General features: G+C 42.6%; 1 protein-coding gene across 1 annotated transcript in view; it reads right to left on the bottom strand.

Annotated features, from left to right (window-relative positions):
* Positions 1–1,120: 1,120 nt before the first annotated feature.
* iffo1a (intermediate filament family orphan 1a) overlaps positions 1,121–17,064 on the bottom strand; it is a gene marked incomplete at both ends in the record, with an annotated part of 29,733 nt that continues 13,789 nt past the window's right edge. The window contains 8 exons of the mRNA XM_080442528.1: positions 1,121–1,268; positions 1,400–1,530; positions 3,538–3,627; positions 4,766–4,886; positions 5,344–5,534; positions 6,727–6,867; positions 8,274–8,369; positions 13,297–13,357. Coding sequence (XP_080298654.1) covers positions 1,121–1,268; positions 1,400–1,530; positions 3,538–3,627; positions 4,766–4,886; positions 5,344–5,534; positions 6,727–6,867; positions 8,274–8,369; positions 13,297–13,357 — 979 coding nt within the window. The remainder of the gene's footprint in view (positions 1,269–1,399; positions 1,531–3,537; positions 3,628–4,765; positions 4,887–5,343; positions 5,535–6,726; positions 6,868–8,273; positions 8,370–13,296; positions 13,358–17,064) is intronic.

Below are 17,064 nucleotides of genomic sequence, written 5' to 3' on the forward strand. Positions count from 1 at the left end.
ACCCCTAAGTATGGACACTTAGGGGTCCATTTGACATGTGACATGACCCCTGGTCCGTCCCACACCACGGGTCGATGAAAAACAGTGATTTACTGTACATACTGTAACCCTTGTTTCTGCATATAATTTTAGTACCCAACAACGTAAAACAGCACTGGAAGACAAGATGTCAGCCTTATCAGAACAATGAGGATTTAACGTGTGTGTGTGTGTGTGTGTGTGTTTATCTATTGCATGTGCCTGTGTTTGTGTCTGTGTGTGTACACTGTGTGTAAGTGTGTGGGTACTTCATAGTACTAAGAGTACCAACGCTTAGAGTAGTACCAGAGTTGTGAGTACACAGCAAAATCCTGAGTGTGCATTTAATATCTGGTCTTATTACACGGCTGACGGTTGAATGTTTGGTCAATCACTGAATTCAGCCGTGTTATTTTTGAATAATTACCGCTAATAATTACCGCTAAGCTCAATAACAGACTGCTGTCTAATCAAAGACTCAGAGCACCTGCTGCGCTGCTTGATTTTTGCAGTATCCAACATGGCGGCCATGTAACACAAATTACAAACGTAATTTACAGCTAAACATTGCTCTCAAGAATGTTTTTCAAAACATTTCAAGCGAGAAATAGACAATGCAGTGACCGACAATTTATTCTATTTTATCAACACTTCCCGTTATTTTCCGAGGTGACACGTTGCACTGGACGCACCTGGCATAAATTAATGGACTGCTTTCATTACCGTAAACAATGAAATCCTTCGTTTTGTTCAATTTATTCATTTCTTTATTAAGTAGCCGTGTAATAAGCGGGATAATTGACGGCGAGCCGGTCATTGTTGAGAAATAAACCCCTTCGGGGTGATAAAGACCTACTAATCACCCCGGTCAGGGTTTATTTCTCAATAATAACCGGCTCGTCAATTATCCCACTATTTTAGTCTCTTTTGCAGTTTTTGAATACAGTATGTTTGAAAAAATAGGGACGCCAGCTTGAAAATTGTTAAGTTAATACTCAGGATTCTGCTGTATGTACTGTATATGCATTTGATATCAGAGGTGTGCCTACGCCTGCATGTCAACAAGGTATTGGTGGTGTGTGTGTGTGTGTGTGTGTGTGTGTTAAGGTTTCCTCCAGGGTAATGAAGGGATGTTGTTGTCACAGTAGGTATCAGAGCCCTCGCAGTCTGCAGGCAGGGCTGGCTTCATCCTCTCTCTGTCCTCACCGTCACTGTCCTCCACTGTCAGAGTGATCAGAGAACTGGACTTGCTGTTAGATACACAGACAGACAGACAGACAGACAGACAGACAGACAGACAGAATAAGCGAGTGAAGGGAGAGAGAGAGAGAGAGAGAGAGCAATAGACAGATTATTGTGTCCAATGTGTGCGCATGCATACCTGTCTCCGCTCTGTGTGATGAGTCTCCTGCAGGTCTCCATCTGAACGTCCAGTCCTCTCTTCATAGAACACATCTCCATGTACTCATGCAGGTGACGGTTCATATCACTCTTAGCTGTAGCCAGCTCCAACTGGAAGGATAATTACAATCATCATAATCAAAGAAACGTAATCTTAATTGCGTTCCTTGACCGTTGCCACATTCTGGTTTATTAATCCCTTTCAACCTGGTGTCTCTATTTTGGGGATGTAATTATAGGTGAGACAAAGTCATAGTCAAAAACAGCGAAAATCTACAGGCTCACAACGCCTCACATCACGGCGCGTTGTAGACTGTCGTAGGTTGGCTATTAAAAGAATTGCAGATATACAAGCTCACAGCGTGTCACTTCGTGCCATGCTGCGAGCTTGTAGATCTTAAATCTTAAAAGTGTGAGAACTACGGATATAGAAGGCATTTATAGAATTGGCCTCAGGTCTTAATGGGTTAAACTTATCAGTCACCACGACTGATTTCAGTATTATACTATGTCAAACTAGCAATCTTATTATACAATTGGGAATAAGGCGCATGCGCGAGGTGTGCCTCGGTAGGTTACAGTTAGGTCAAAGTTGCATCGGCAGAACTGCCCATGCGCCTGCCTGGATGCGCGCGCACGAGCAACCGCCGCTATTGAAATCTCCCCACAACAACAACACACGCGACCACTTCGCTTCAACCCGCGCCGTTGCTTTCACTTTAGTCATGTCTCTATCACACCACACTCACGGTAATATGTCCGTCATTCACGTGCTATGTACATCCCAAAGACAACCAACACCACGCAGCCGCTTTTGTAATCTCCCCACAACAACAACACACGACTCTGCATCTGGGTTGCTACGTTGGGAAAAGACAAGCAGACAGGTCAGTGTTGCCAGATGTGCGCCAGAAACAAGCAACCACCTTCATGAAAAAAAAAAAACAGCCGAAGGGGTCCGCGATGTTTCACGGGGGTCCGCGGGGGTCCCAACGGATCTTTTATTTTTTATTAAAAACTTTTTTTTTACTTTTCTGGGGAAATTTTTATCCCACGATTTTGGTACCCCAAAATAAGCACGCCCTCGCTAGAGCCCTGTGCGCAGCTAGTGGGCCGGGCGCCCTCTAGTACAATACATTGCTTAAGTTGTAAATTTAAGCATCTTCCATTATTAGACATATTCATTTGATTCAAGTTCACAAAATTAATTTAAAAAAAATTGGTAACATGACCATTGGCCTTGAAAGATAAAACACAAGGTCACTGGCTTTTGCAAAGCAGATCAACGGCCCAAAGAAATCCCACCGATGAAACTCCTCACTGTCAGGTGAAAAGAAGTACCAGGTAACGGAGGAGACATGACCGACTGTAGCATCAACAGTGACAGTATACACATAGCGGGAATTATCGATGTTCCCTCCCTCATGCACCCCTCCGGAATGACTCACGCACAACAAATCGCTGCAGCGCAGTAGGTAGATTTCTCCCGTAAAAGGCTCTATTATGTTAAATTGATAACTCAGGCTGCCACCCGCTGGTGCCTGGCAGCTTGTTTGACTCTTTTGTATTACTCTGTCGCTCCCTTGCTTTGAAGACAATAGGACCTATATTGTGTGATGATGATGATTTGACGCAGGTAAAGACCTATAGTATAGAACCTGCGTCATCACACACAGTCTAAACACAGAGCTCTTAGCACACATACTGTAGCTATCCAATGATTCATCATCACGAGTCAGCCGTCTAAAAAAACAAAGACAACAAGATATGGACAGAGACGCCTCAAGCAAAAGCAAAAAAACAAATGCAGTTCTTTCAAGCTTTGTCCTTCTTTCTTCTTCTTTCTTGAGTGAGAAAGGACTAATCTGCAAAACATGTTGCAAAGCCAGGTGTCCTTTTGGAGGGGCAATTGTGGAGCGCACGGAAACTGGACTAAATCAAGCAACTTAACCTTAGCTATAAAAGTCTTCCTTAGGCATGAAAATGTCCCTTTCCCTCAAGGGGACTTGAAGAACATCCCCACAAGTTCAGGTTTGACTGATATCACTATCCTTGTGGGGATTGTGGGTAGCCACAAGGATATACCACCCACACCCACAAACAGTGGTTGTGTCTCACCTCTATCTGGCCGATGGTGTCCTGGTAATCCCTCTCTCTGGATTTAAACAGACACTCCGTGTCATTGATCACCTTCTCTATAGACTCCTCCTGCTGTTGGTGTGTGTGTGTGTGTGTGTGTGTGTGTGTGTGTGTGTGTGTGTGTGTGTGTGTGTGTGTGTGTGTGTGTGTGTGTGTGTGTGTGTGTGTGTGTGTGTGTGTGTGTGTGTGTGTGTGTGTGTGTGTGTGTGTGTGTGTGTGTGATGTAGGAGAGAGAGAAGCAGAATATGTACAGTATTATCACATTAAGTCATTGTTATGAATTAAGTTATGAATTAGAACATGTTTAGACACCAAGACTCTGTCTATATTGTAAAATCCTTATAACTCAGATACTGTGCAAATGTAACCAAACAGGCAGCACCGTTTGGGTCCGATCGGCGAGGCGATTCTCAAGATACGCAGAGATTTGTGTAATTTATAGAAGGATTGATATCCATATTTTGAGCCCAGTTATGTACTTTGGGATATCCATATACGATTTGCAGATAAATGTTTGGAGAACTGTTGATCTGATCAACTTCACACCAGACACCGCACTCCCTCAGAAAGCATAAAATGTAAAGAAAAAAAAAGCAAACTAAATGCATTAAGTCTGAAGAGATTGCTGGCTTTCCCTTCGTCTAAAAATCTGGTTTTTATTGTGCAGGGTTTCGGTTGACCTCACGTTGTCCCAAAAGCCCAGATGAGCTTTGCCAAAAGAAAGTGATATATATTTTTTTCTTTTCTGCATTTCCCCCAAAATGAAGAGAGTTGCAAGAAATGGACTGCATTCCAACATTCATCATCAGTCAAGGTAAACAATGGAACAGCTTCGCATTGCATTGTTTTATATACATAATGTGTTTAGGAGCTTAGCAACTATGTGTGTTTGTATTACTTGTGAGGACCAAATGTAAATAGATGTTGTGAGGACCATGTTCCTGGTCTTCACAAGAAGAGGGTTAGGCTGGGGTTGGGTTTAGGATTTAGACATTTAAAAGTTGGGTTTAGGGATTAGAGTTAAGAGTTATGCCTGAATTACGCTTTACACCAAAACATACTATACTAATGTATATTATACTATACAAAAAACGTCTTTCTTAAAATGACGATGTCCTCACAAGTATAGTAATACAAACTTACGCTGTGTGTGACGTGTGTGTGTGTGTGTGTGCGTGCGCGCGCGTGTGCGTCTGTGCGTGTGTACCTCTCCCTGTGTGTCCATGCTGCTCAGTGTGTATCCAGGGAAATCCTCCCACAACAGCAATGTCTCCTCTGTCTCCTCCCACGCCAGACTGTCACAATCATCCTCAAACTCACACTCACGACTACACACACACACCCACACCCACACAAATGAGTGCACAGAAGTGGAGACATTTTAACATAGATAACAAACAAGGTACCTACAGCTTTCGTAGGAGGAAAAGTGAGGACTCAGCTCGTGATTGGCTGAGACAGAGAGAAGGGAGCGCTCGTTTTGCTTCACGAGATATGTTTAGTTTATTAGCACGTTGTACTATAAAATAGAAACAATACATATCAAAAGGAAACAAGCTATTGTGCAAGAAAAGGAAGAAACCAACAGGCTTATTTGGAATCCTTTCCTTAATGGAAGAGGTCATTAGATAGCATACATTCAAAGTTCAATAGGAACAATATACCAGCAGTGCAATAAAAAAAAAAAAAAACACATACAATTCCGTCCACCTCCATTCCATCCCCTACCGCCCCCTAGCGCTCCTATTCACTTTTCCTTCTAGAAAAAAGTGAAAAATAGCTTACAGCTGGTTTAGCATCCTCTGCATCTCCTCGTTGATCTGATTGGCTGACGTGCTGCACGAGTCCTCGTCCTTAGCTCCGCCCCCCTCGCTCTCGGACATGCTGCCCGGATCGTCGCCGTCGGCGCCCTTCACCAGCGGGCCGCTGTGCTTCCTGGGTCGACGGGTCAGAGTGGACGGGGGCGTGGCCACCTGCTGAAATAAAGAGCGAGAGTGAGAGAGAGAGACGTTCTCAAACCCCCAGCGGTCCTTGAGGGGTTCTAGGGGGTCCCCGGCAAAATTTGTTAATATAGCATCAAAATCTGTTTAACCACTTGAAAATAGGCAATGAGGACTTGGCTTTGTGATTAGCTGAGACGGGGGGAAGGGAGCGCTCGTTGTTTTGCATCAACGCCACACGTTGTGAGCCTGTAGATATGATATGCTATTTTAAAAAATCCTATATATTTTTTTTATGTTTTTAAATCATTTTAACAGCACAAATCTTGTATGTGGGGTCCCTGGCACAAAATATTTCTAAATAGGAGTCAGCGGCCAAATACATATTAATTAGAAGGTATGAGAACCACTAGACAACAAATCAGCCACAAGATTTGTCCTTTGAGTACTTAGAAAAGCACTATATACATTCCAGATATTATTATTAAATAAGGTTTGTCATTTCCCCTGGCACCTCAGGCAGAAAAAGCCTGTAATCATGAAGTCTGCAAAAAATTGAATATATTTAGGGAAAAAGGTACCTTGCCCAAATAAAATTGCATAATGACAGCTGTCCAAGAGAGGTAAACAAGCTAATCATTTATTTTGAAGTCTCAACAAAAATATAAAAATGATTATTTCACAAGTGTGGATGTCTTCTTTTCTTTTTCATTTTTATATATTTTGTATCTATATACGCATCACCCTTAAATGGCAAGGTTGATGCTTATGTCTCTGCACAGCCCTACAGACTGTGAATTTAGCATTTTGTCTGTCGAAATACTTTCACGTCTTATCGTGCAACGGGGGAAAAAAGGGTCAATTTGAGATTATCCACCTTGTCAGATGGTGCGATAGCTTGAAGGAGGAGGCTGAACTACGTCAGCTGAATGTTTTGCCTCGAGAAAACAAAAGGAGGAAGATTAGGACCTTCGCTTTGCAGGAGTGGACCACATGGGTTGTCAATTCTCCAAAGGGAGCATGAAGTAAATTATCCGCAGCCATTTTGTATTAAATTATCTGAACAAAAAAGGCAAAAAATAGCCAATCTACAAGCTTTTAGATCTGCTATTCGTCATTCCAGAGGGAGGGGGCAGCAACAGAAAAAGCCCTATCCCCCCCAGAGGGGACATAATGCGTGACACAGACAGACAGACGGTGGTGGTGGTGGTGGTGAGGACATGTGTACCTGGAAGATGTGGATCATGTCCTCACAGTTCCTCTGCTGGGCCACGTCACAGAGCCTGGCGGTGATGTCAATACGACGGCAGATGTCCATGTCCACTTTCATGGCCTTCTCTTGAATCTTACTGTCCAACTCAGACAGGTTCTGGTGGGCCACAGAGACACAATATTAGAGAGACGGACACAATCCATATTTATTGTGATTTGATATGCAGCCACACACATGCACGCCCACACACACATGCACACGCCCACACCCAGCTAAACATGCAGGCTTTATTGGTTTATTACATTACTAGTCAATAAATATGCAGGGATGCGCACACCCCAACTATGTGCAGACTTGACAAAAATGCTAATAAACAGCTTAAATTTGGGGAAACAAAACAAATCTGCTTTGTCAGTCACTGCATAGGCCAATGCCCATGTGCAATTTCAGATCGATTGGCCAAACCATTGAGGAGGAAAATGATGCAGACAGACAGAAAGACAAGAGTTTATTTAATTCAAAATGGATGGACACAGATAGACAAGCAGACAGACAGCCAGAGTTTATTTAATTCAAAATGGATGGACACAGACAGACAAGCAGACAGACAGCCAGAGTTTATTTAATTCAAAATGGATGGACACACACACGGACAGACAAACAGAGTTCTCAATTCTATAGTATGAGATAAGACAGTAGGATAGACCCTGGAACTTATGCAGCCTACACACAAACACGTTTTCCAGTACAAGTTCACAAGCTTGTGAGCTTGTAGATCTGACAGGGAAAAAGGAGGGTGCCATGCAAGGGCGCAGAGAACAATTTTGAACTGGGGAGGAAACGAGTAGCAAGAGTAGCAAGGTAAGCCTATAGTATAGCATAATGCTACACAGCATAATGCCACTGAGCCACAGAGCGTTAACTACCGTTGCTCCTTTGCGTTACTCGTTATACATTCTCATAGCAAACGGCACGAATGACTGACTAAGCCCCTCAGGCCTCATCACGGGGTAAAGCAGCGTTTTTCAGGCCAAGGACCCCCTAGCTGAGAGAGAGATGAAGCAGGGACCCCACCACTACATATTGTATAAAATTGTGTTGCAGATTAAACTTTTTCATAGATTTCATAGATAGCTGGATTCATGTTAATGTGTATTTTCAGATAGTTGTACTTGGTCTGCTCTTTTTCCCTCTACACAGACTCTCCGAAAACAGCCGATCTACAAGCTCACAACGCCTTGCAGCGCGAGGCGTTGTGTTATTTTCAGCTAATGTTCCCCAGCACACAAAGATTCGGCGGACCCCCTGTAGTAACTTTGAGGACCCCTTGGGGTCCCGGACCCCCTGTTGAAGACCCACGGGGTAAAGGAATAAGTCCTTCCTATCGGTCACTCGATTTTCAATCTCCATGTGGAGGGGGTGAGCGTGGTTGGCCCCGAAGGCCTCCGGCTTTTTCGGTACACCCCCCCCCCCCGAATAGAGTGTAAACCCATGAGAACTGTGTCCATCCATAACTGAACATGCTGTACATCGATGTAACTCAGGGGTCTCTGTATACTCACATTACTCATGAGACCCTTGAAGAGGACCAGCTCTGCCTTCAGCTGTTTGACTCTCAGAGCCAGCTCATCCTGGCACACCTCACTCTCCTGGAGGTCCTGCACATGCACACACACACACACACACACACAAATCATGAAGATATGAATTATTCATAGATGAATAGGTGTTAAATATTAAAGTGTGTCTGCATTTTATAGTATGTCTGCAGCAGTGATGCATTAGTCAGGTTATTTCCGACCTGTGACCGTCCGACCTGGGCTGGCTGGCACGAGCCCCGCCCGTTGGCGTGCACATATTTATTCGATTTTATTTCACTTTTATTTAGCCAGGTAGGTCACAGCACAAAGTTACACCATTATACGTCGAGTCAGTATACTGTAGATTGTAAGCTTCTAACAATTAAAGATTCAAAAATAAATGCCACATGAAGTTACACACAAGTCAGGGAAAGATTATTTCTCACAATATTACCACTTATTATTATTATTATTATAGTATTAGTATCAAAATGTACTTAAAGTACCAAAAGTATAAAGTACTCATTATGCAGAAGGTGCCATTTCACAAGTTTTAAAATGTATAAAAATATTTAGGAAATGGCAGATCTACAAGCTCACAATGCGTCACATTGTGAACTTGTAGATCTGCCATTTTCAAATGGCCGAAATGTATATACTGTAGGGCTGAACTAGGTAATGTATGTTTTGTAATAATAATCAAATTCTACAAAGTAACTAAAGTTTTCAAATAATTGTAGTGGAGTAAAAGTACAAATATTTGCCTCTGGAATGTAGTGGAGTAGAAGTAAATGTGTTGAAAATTTGAATTACTCAAGTAAAGTAAAAATGCCTCAAAATGTTCCTTAGTACTTGAGTAAATGTACTTAGTTACTTTACACCACTGACTGCAGGGTAATGAATGTGTTACTGTACTGCAGGGTAATGGATGTGCATGAATATGATGGCAGCTGTGTCCGTATGACCTTATAAATGAATAGATACCAGTGACTCAGCCTGTGCAAAGTTAAGGAGGGCCAGCCTGCTCCCATATAGAGGGTACAATGATGATTGAGATTCATAGTTGGTGACAAATCTGAGCACCCCGCGGTACACCGTGTCCAGCATTACGTAGTGCTGACACATGAGTGTGCGTGTATAGAAAATCGCCGTATAATACTGGCAAGAAGGGAGCAGAGACAACATATTTCTATACACGTCTTATTGAGTTTTTTCACATCAGTGTCTATGTGAGACTTAAAAGAGAGACCGTCATGATCGTCCCTTAAAAACCTAAGTACTTGTGTTGATACTCTTTCAATATTATTTTTATTTTCTTTATGTTAGTTGGTTTATCATGTATTGTGGGTGTGTTTTCAATTTAAGATTTGTTTTTATGTGTTTATATGGACCCCAGGAAGATTAGCTGGTTGCTACTGTATGGCACCAGCTAATGCGGATCCTTAATTAAATCAAAATCAAAGCGCTACAAATTTGCATTCTTGCTAAATCCGGTATATTTACATTACATAATCATGTATGTAATATTGTATTGTTCATTGTCCCGTCCAAATCAATAAAGTAAGTAAAATACCAGGTAAACATCAAACCTTAACATTTGTGGACAAGCAAACAGCATAGATGTGGTGACTAGTGACTCGGGGACGGACTAGTCCATACCCGAGCCCGGTAGTCCATACCCGGTGATGGGTGACTGAGGGCCAACTACATGCAGACTTCTAGGGATGCACGAATTGTGCACATTTGGCACAACTCTGTGCAGACTTGGCAAAAATGCTAATAAACAGTGTAAATGTATAGGAGACAATTGACAAATCAGCTTTTTTCAGTCCCTGCATGTGTGCCAATGGTCAATACCCATGTACAATGTCATGTGCAATTTCAGATCGATTGGTCAACCCACTGTGGAGAATGACGGATGAGGACGGATGAGGACGGACAGTGTTTTAATTGAGTGACAGAGTTCAACATTTTTAATCATCTTCATCAGTCTTCATCTGAGAAAATAGGCTTTGTCAGTCACTGCAGATGCCGCCGCTCAATTTTATTGCACAACGATGTGCAATACCAAATCAATTGTTCAACCCAAGGAGGAGATAGATGGACTGCGGATGGTGCGAGCTTGTAAATCATCTATTTTTGGCGAGTGACACCGGCGTATGACAGAGTATAAATTATGCATTACTAACATCTATGTCGTTACCACAGTAACCAATGGAGGTCGACGATGTCTGAATACAGTACACACACACATTCGCTCTGATCACTTGCAAATAACAGTGTGGACGCTCAGTCCTAAAGACCATATTTCAGATATAAATCAGATATGCCTGCAGTAAAAAAAAAAACGGGAAAGCATCCGTGTCATTTTAGATTTTCACGTTGGCAATTCAAAAATAGCAGATGTACAAGCTCACAGCGCTCAACTTCGTGCCGCGCTGCGAGCTTGTACATCTGCTATTTTTGAAAAATCTTGAAAGTCTAAGAAGAACTACTGATTTAGAAGGCATTCTAAATCAATTAGAGGTCTTAATGGGTTAACAAAGTCTAGGACGCTTGGAGTGACGGCCAGGGTGTTGTAGGGACGGAATGGACAGACAGACATTCTATCTGTGTTTGCTGATCGCAGTGAGTGGGAGGGGGTGTAGGCCTGGATCATTTTCTGCAGTTAACTCATTCAATGCCACATGACGTCTAAGACGTCACGAGGCCTGACGCACTGAGCGCCAAGACGTCATAAAAACAATAATAATATTATTTTTTTTGGAAAAACATGTTCAGAACCCAAGATATGATGATTTGAAGATTTGCTGCTCCATTCACTGTTTGTTTAACTTCTGACTGAAAAAGGCTGTATCTCGGCTCCTAAGCACTTTTTTTTTACAATTAATTTTGGTTGTGGCACTCAGAGCCAAAATTCCATAAATAAGCATGGCACTGGAAGAGTTAAGGGGGGGGGGGCACTTTTCATTTATTTAAGTTCTGTTGCATAAATTACTCTTTAGTTAATTCTTCAGAATTATGAACCATGTTGAACTGACTGTCCAGCACACCAAGCATTAAAATGTACATTCAATCACAACACAAGAGCAGCTTATAGACCAACAACCTGAAAAGCACAAACTAAAGATGAAACCTAGTTTAATGCAGGTGACTATGCTTTCTTCATTGTCTGCATTCTAACTTGGAGATATCATACATGCTACTAACATGTACTAGGCTATGTTTAACTGGAAATGTGCTTTTTCAGCACCATGGAGAGAACAGAAACACAATCAGTGTCAATGTGCTCTCACGAGGGCAGGGCTGTCACCATTATGACAATTTTACATGATGATTAATTGTCGCTTAATTAACGATTTAATTGCCGTTTCTGTCGTTGAACATCTGGACATTGTGAATATAAATGACATTTCTGTTGAGGCTTTTAGGCTTCTTAAATAAAAGTTGCACAGGGCCGATATGACAAATGACTTGCATAATTTAATAACTTTATCCTAAAATAAAACATGAATAGTGGAAATAGTAGATCTACAAGCTCACGCCGTTTTGAGCTTGAAGATCTGCTATTTCCAATATCTTTGAAAATGTTTGAAAATATATGAAACATTTTCAACATGAAAATGGTTATGACGAATAATTGCGATTATCTCAAATAATTGCGATTAGGCGATTATGTAATAACTGTGACAGGCCTAGGGTAGCCTGGTACCAGACGAATCTGCCATTGCAAAATTGCATTGCACTTTAGCCCTCCACGCAGTGTGTCGTGTGATATTGTCTGGCCACACGAGGCTGGGCCTAGGGTGCAATGAAAAGCACAGTTCCTATAAATTTGATAACCGAAGAGATTCTAAAGACCATTCTTGCTATATGAACTTGCAATAAAGGAACAGCTCTCTCTCTGCCGAATGGAGACAAATATAATATGCAACGTGCAGTGGAATAAGCCTGGAGAAGTTTAAATGATAATGTTAATTTATTAAACGCTGTTGTGTATAGCCCATGTGACCCCCACCCACTGGACGTGATCTCAGTGCTCTGTTCAGTTGACCTTTTAACCTGCCTTGTCCTGTGAGTATATTTGCAGAACCATCAGTACAGTACACACAAACAACCGTGTGACAGCCGTTGCACTATTGGGGTCTAGTAATATTAATTCCATTCATTTTGTAGAAAATGAATGCAATTCATTATAACTAAATGGTCAGATATATATTACTGTACAGTCCTTCTACATTACTGTCGTACAGACAAACAGGTACATTATAACACCTATTCTTTCATAATAATGAAACGTATATGTGTAGTGAAATTACTTCACAGTTCATCTTCTGTTCTGTGTTGCTGGTATGTATGTGGACAATATCGTCTCCAGTGGCGGAGCGTCCGCATAGGCCAGGTAGGCGGCCGCCTACGGGCCGTCGGATCACATGGACCTTTATTATATTAGAAATAGACGCACTTTGCGTGCTCCGCCTCTCCGCGGCCGCCTCTCAGCAACTTTACCAGAGATTCACCAGCTTACATGGAACTGCAAATATATTCGAGGCACCCCAATACACTGTTGGAAGCTCACCCTAACACCGAAATAAAGTAACACAAAAACTAACACAATCCGCCCGAAACCTGCAAATTTTCAGCGTGCATGCGTGTGTGCGCTGGGGGGGCCTGATCAGTGTGCCATGCCTACCGGCCCGGCTTTCAGTTGTTCCGCCTGTCGGGTGGAAACCTCATGTCCCAAACTGTTACTTTCTCAGGATTCAAATTCGAAAGTAGCAAAAGTAGCAGATCCGCAAGCTCAAAACGCGTTGCTTCGCGCCACATTTCGAGCTTGTGGATCTGCTACTTTTGATGCTTTTGTGTGACACTGTAGTATGATAAAGTAGGGGCGTTAATTTACAAAAAAAAACACAAAAAGGTTAGAATATGGATTGACACTCTTCTATGGGTCTGTGTCTCTGGCTGTTCTGAAATCCAGTGAGGTTCTAAAGATCTACTGTACCTCCTCCAGTTCGGCCACTTTGTCCTGTAGGTCCACTCTGGCTGTGTACTCCTCCTCCCATCTGAAACACACACACACACACACACACACACACACACACACACACACACACACACACACACACACACACACACACACACACACACACACACACACACACACACACACACACACACACACACACACACACACACACACACACACACACACACACACACACACACACACACACACACACACACACACAGTTATTATTCAAGCCCATACTCAACACGGTGGGGCGGGCAATGAATGGTCAAAACCCAAACTTTTGGAGAAAAGGTGATTCTCTGGAGATACAGTGATTCACTGGATCTGCCTGGTGCAACGTTGCAGAATATCTATCTATTTGTAGGCTTAAAGAAAATGGAAGAGAAATGTATTCAAACATTGCCTGAGGTGCAATGCACAAAGCTGACAGCTTTTGTTGACTTAACGTTCTGCATTCATCATTGTTTCACTGAGAAGTAGTTTCATGCACTGTTGCCAGATTTTGAGAGAGAAATAAGCAGCAAGCACAAAAGAAGCGACTAGGCTACATCAGCACTTTAAACCTATATACATTGGCTATTTGAAAATGGCCGCTCACCATGTTGTGAGCTTGTAGATCTGGTATTTTCAAAAAGAAGAAAAAAATGAAATATTTGTAATATATTTGAAGTATGTTCTTCAGATGGGGATCTGCAGAGAAATACATTCATTTGGGCGTTCTTGAGATACCAAATAACAAGCCCAAAACACCGCATCCCGGAACTACGAATATTTAGAGGCAACTTTACAGAAAAACAATATATGCTTCTCACTTCAACTTTCTCCAGGCTTTCTTTCTGGGAAAGAAAACCTTAGATTGCCATTTGAAGGTGACAGCTGTGTGTAAACAACAGCAGTATGGAAAACATATTGAACACAATTCACTGGACATCATGTTGGACTGCACATTGCTGCAGTTTTGGTTAGCTTAGCCTGGCTCCAACCCCTGAATCGCTAGCCACACTCAGGCGTCTGGTGACGCTGTCGAAGGCAGGGTTTTCTCGGTTGAACATCTAACCGGCCCAATGGGGATGATCCGGTATGAACCAATCGCCAAAGAGTCCCACTTTGATCACGCCCCCATCTCAGAAAGCGGCTGCACTGAGAGGGCTTTCAGACTGAATAATGGAGTTAATCTAAATGAAAATTCAGGCTGAGTGTCAGGCTAATGCAAGCTTGCACCAATAAAACACAGTGCTGCCTTGAAATCACACACACACACACACACACACACACACACACACACACACACACACACACACACACACACACACACACACACACACACACACACACACACACACACACACACACACACACACACACACACACACACACACACACACACACACACACACACACACACAGTCGTGGAAACGACGTATTGGATGGTTACCAGAGCAACCTACTTGACCTGCTGAATGCAGTGTGCAGGATAGCAGAGCTACTACTCAGCAGGAGTTATGTAAGAGAGCAGACCATGAAGTATGCATTACGTAGACATAGAGCACTACGGAGGAGAGGCCAAGTCCTGAGTCACACCCAGCGAGGTACAGTAGATATGCACCCATAGTCCTCTGGAGCAGTGGTTCTCATTCTCTTTTCGGGCCACAAGGACCCCCAAATTGATTTATTTTTGGCGGCGGACACCCATCTGAAAAGATATGCGTTCAAATAATAAATAAATAAAAACAGCAGATGTACAAGCTCGCAGCACGGCACAAAGTGACACGCTGGGAGCTTGTATATCTGCTACTTTTGAATAGCCAACGCATAAAATATGGATAAAGGGGTTAAAATGATTGTGATGCTGTTTAAACACATTTTGCTTGGGACCACCTGGAACCCCCTCAAGCGGGCCCCACTTTGAGAACTGAAAGTGTTTTGTTTTTGGTGGTTTGTTTACTCAACAGTAAACAAACCAACATACAGTAAAACGACCTGAAAGGTTTAAGAACCACTGCTCCAGAGCAGTGAGTCCCTCCCAACCGGTGGGCCATGAGGATATAGTTCAAGTTGGCTCCTAAATAATTGGCAAAACACTGAGATTTTAATGATAATAACACTAATATTCCCCCATGATACAGACAGACAGACAGACAGACAGACCCGCCCCTCAGCTCTGACACATGGGCCAACAGTGAGGTGACTGCTGCTACCGTAATATAGGGAATAACGGTGCAAGGGAAATTTGGTCCTCCAGCAGCAGCAGCCAGTAGCAGAACACAGATAAAATGGGGCTTAAAAACCAGCGGGGGTGCACTGTGCTCGATGTTCTTCAGTGCAGTATATGAATAAATAATATTACAAGTACAAATTCTGTTCCGTGACTAGCAGCATGCAAACACAGGAATATCCTCAGTGTCTGTTTAACCCATTAAGAGCTGAGGCCGATTCTACAAAATGCCTTCTAAATCAGTAGTTCTCAAACTTTTTCGTGCTAAGGACCCCCAAAAATGTATTTTTTGGCTTCTGTCCTTGGCTTCTGGTCCATGGTCCTTGGCTTCTGGCATGAGACACCCACTTTAGAAACCCACTTCACATCAGTTTGACCAATGATGTGTAAGATGGGACTATATGGAACCATCTTGATTGAATCTCAGTCAGCGTGTTGCTCCTATCTGGCTCAGCGTTTCTTATTAGTAGCATTTAAAATGTGCTCTTTTCACTTACGATATTACACCTATCAGGGCCTTAGAGTAGAGTTAAAGTGACACTCAGGATTTTGCAATGTAGTAAGTAGTGCAGATGGAGTTGTAAGTGAATGACCAAAAATGGCGACAGTCCAAATAATGCCTGAAAACCCTACTAGGACAGACTAATGGTTGAAATGGGGGGGGGGGGGCTGTATTGTGTAAATCAGTGGTTCTCAAAATGGGGTCCTTGAGTGGGCTCCCCAGCTAAATTAGTTAATATAGCATCAGAATCACTTTAACCACTTAAACCCATATGGTTGACCGAATCCCTCGTGGCTTTATAATAGTGTCTTTTCTGTTTTAGCTCTACATTAAATATTTTCGCAGAAAATAGCAGAGAGGGAGACAGATAGAGAGACCACTAGAGAGGGATACAGAGACAGAGAGAGAGATGGGTAGAGAGGGAGACAGATGGATAAATCCATAGGGTCCCCTGTGGAGTGAAGGTAACCGATGTGGGTTGTCTTGGCAATGATGATGTCAGCAGCAGCTCACTGACTCTGCATGAAGCTGACAGCTGAGACGATCGGGCGTGTATAATGGTGCTGGTGTGCGTATGTTTGCACAGTGGTGTACAGTGACTAAATATACATTTACTCAAGTACTGAGCCTAAGTACGATTTTTAGGTACATTTGCTTAAAGAAAGTGGAGCATATCACTCCAGTTCTTAAATCCTTACACTGGCTACCTGTGTGTCAAAGATTAAAAAATACTACTGTTGGTCTATAAAGCTTTGGTTTAGGGCCAAAATACATTTCTGATCTTAAGTGCGATATCATGAACCTTCCAGATCTCCCAGGACATCGGGGGAAAGGTCTGCTTTCTGTCCCTAAAACCAAAAATAAACGTGGGGAAGCAGCATTTAGTTTTTATGCACCACATGTATCTGGAACAAACTCCCAGAAAACTGCAGGTCGGCTGCCACTCTTATTTCTTTTAAAACACAACTAAAGACCTTTCCGTTTTCCGCTGCCTTTGATTGAGTTACTTCTTTTTTTCTTT

The sequence above is a fragment of the Gymnoscopelus braueri genome (genome assembly GCF_963280865.1).
Source record: "Gymnoscopelus braueri genome assembly, chromosome: 11".
In the NCBI taxonomy this organism is placed as follows: domain Eukaryota; kingdom Metazoa; phylum Chordata; class Actinopteri; order Myctophiformes; family Myctophidae; genus Gymnoscopelus; species Gymnoscopelus braueri.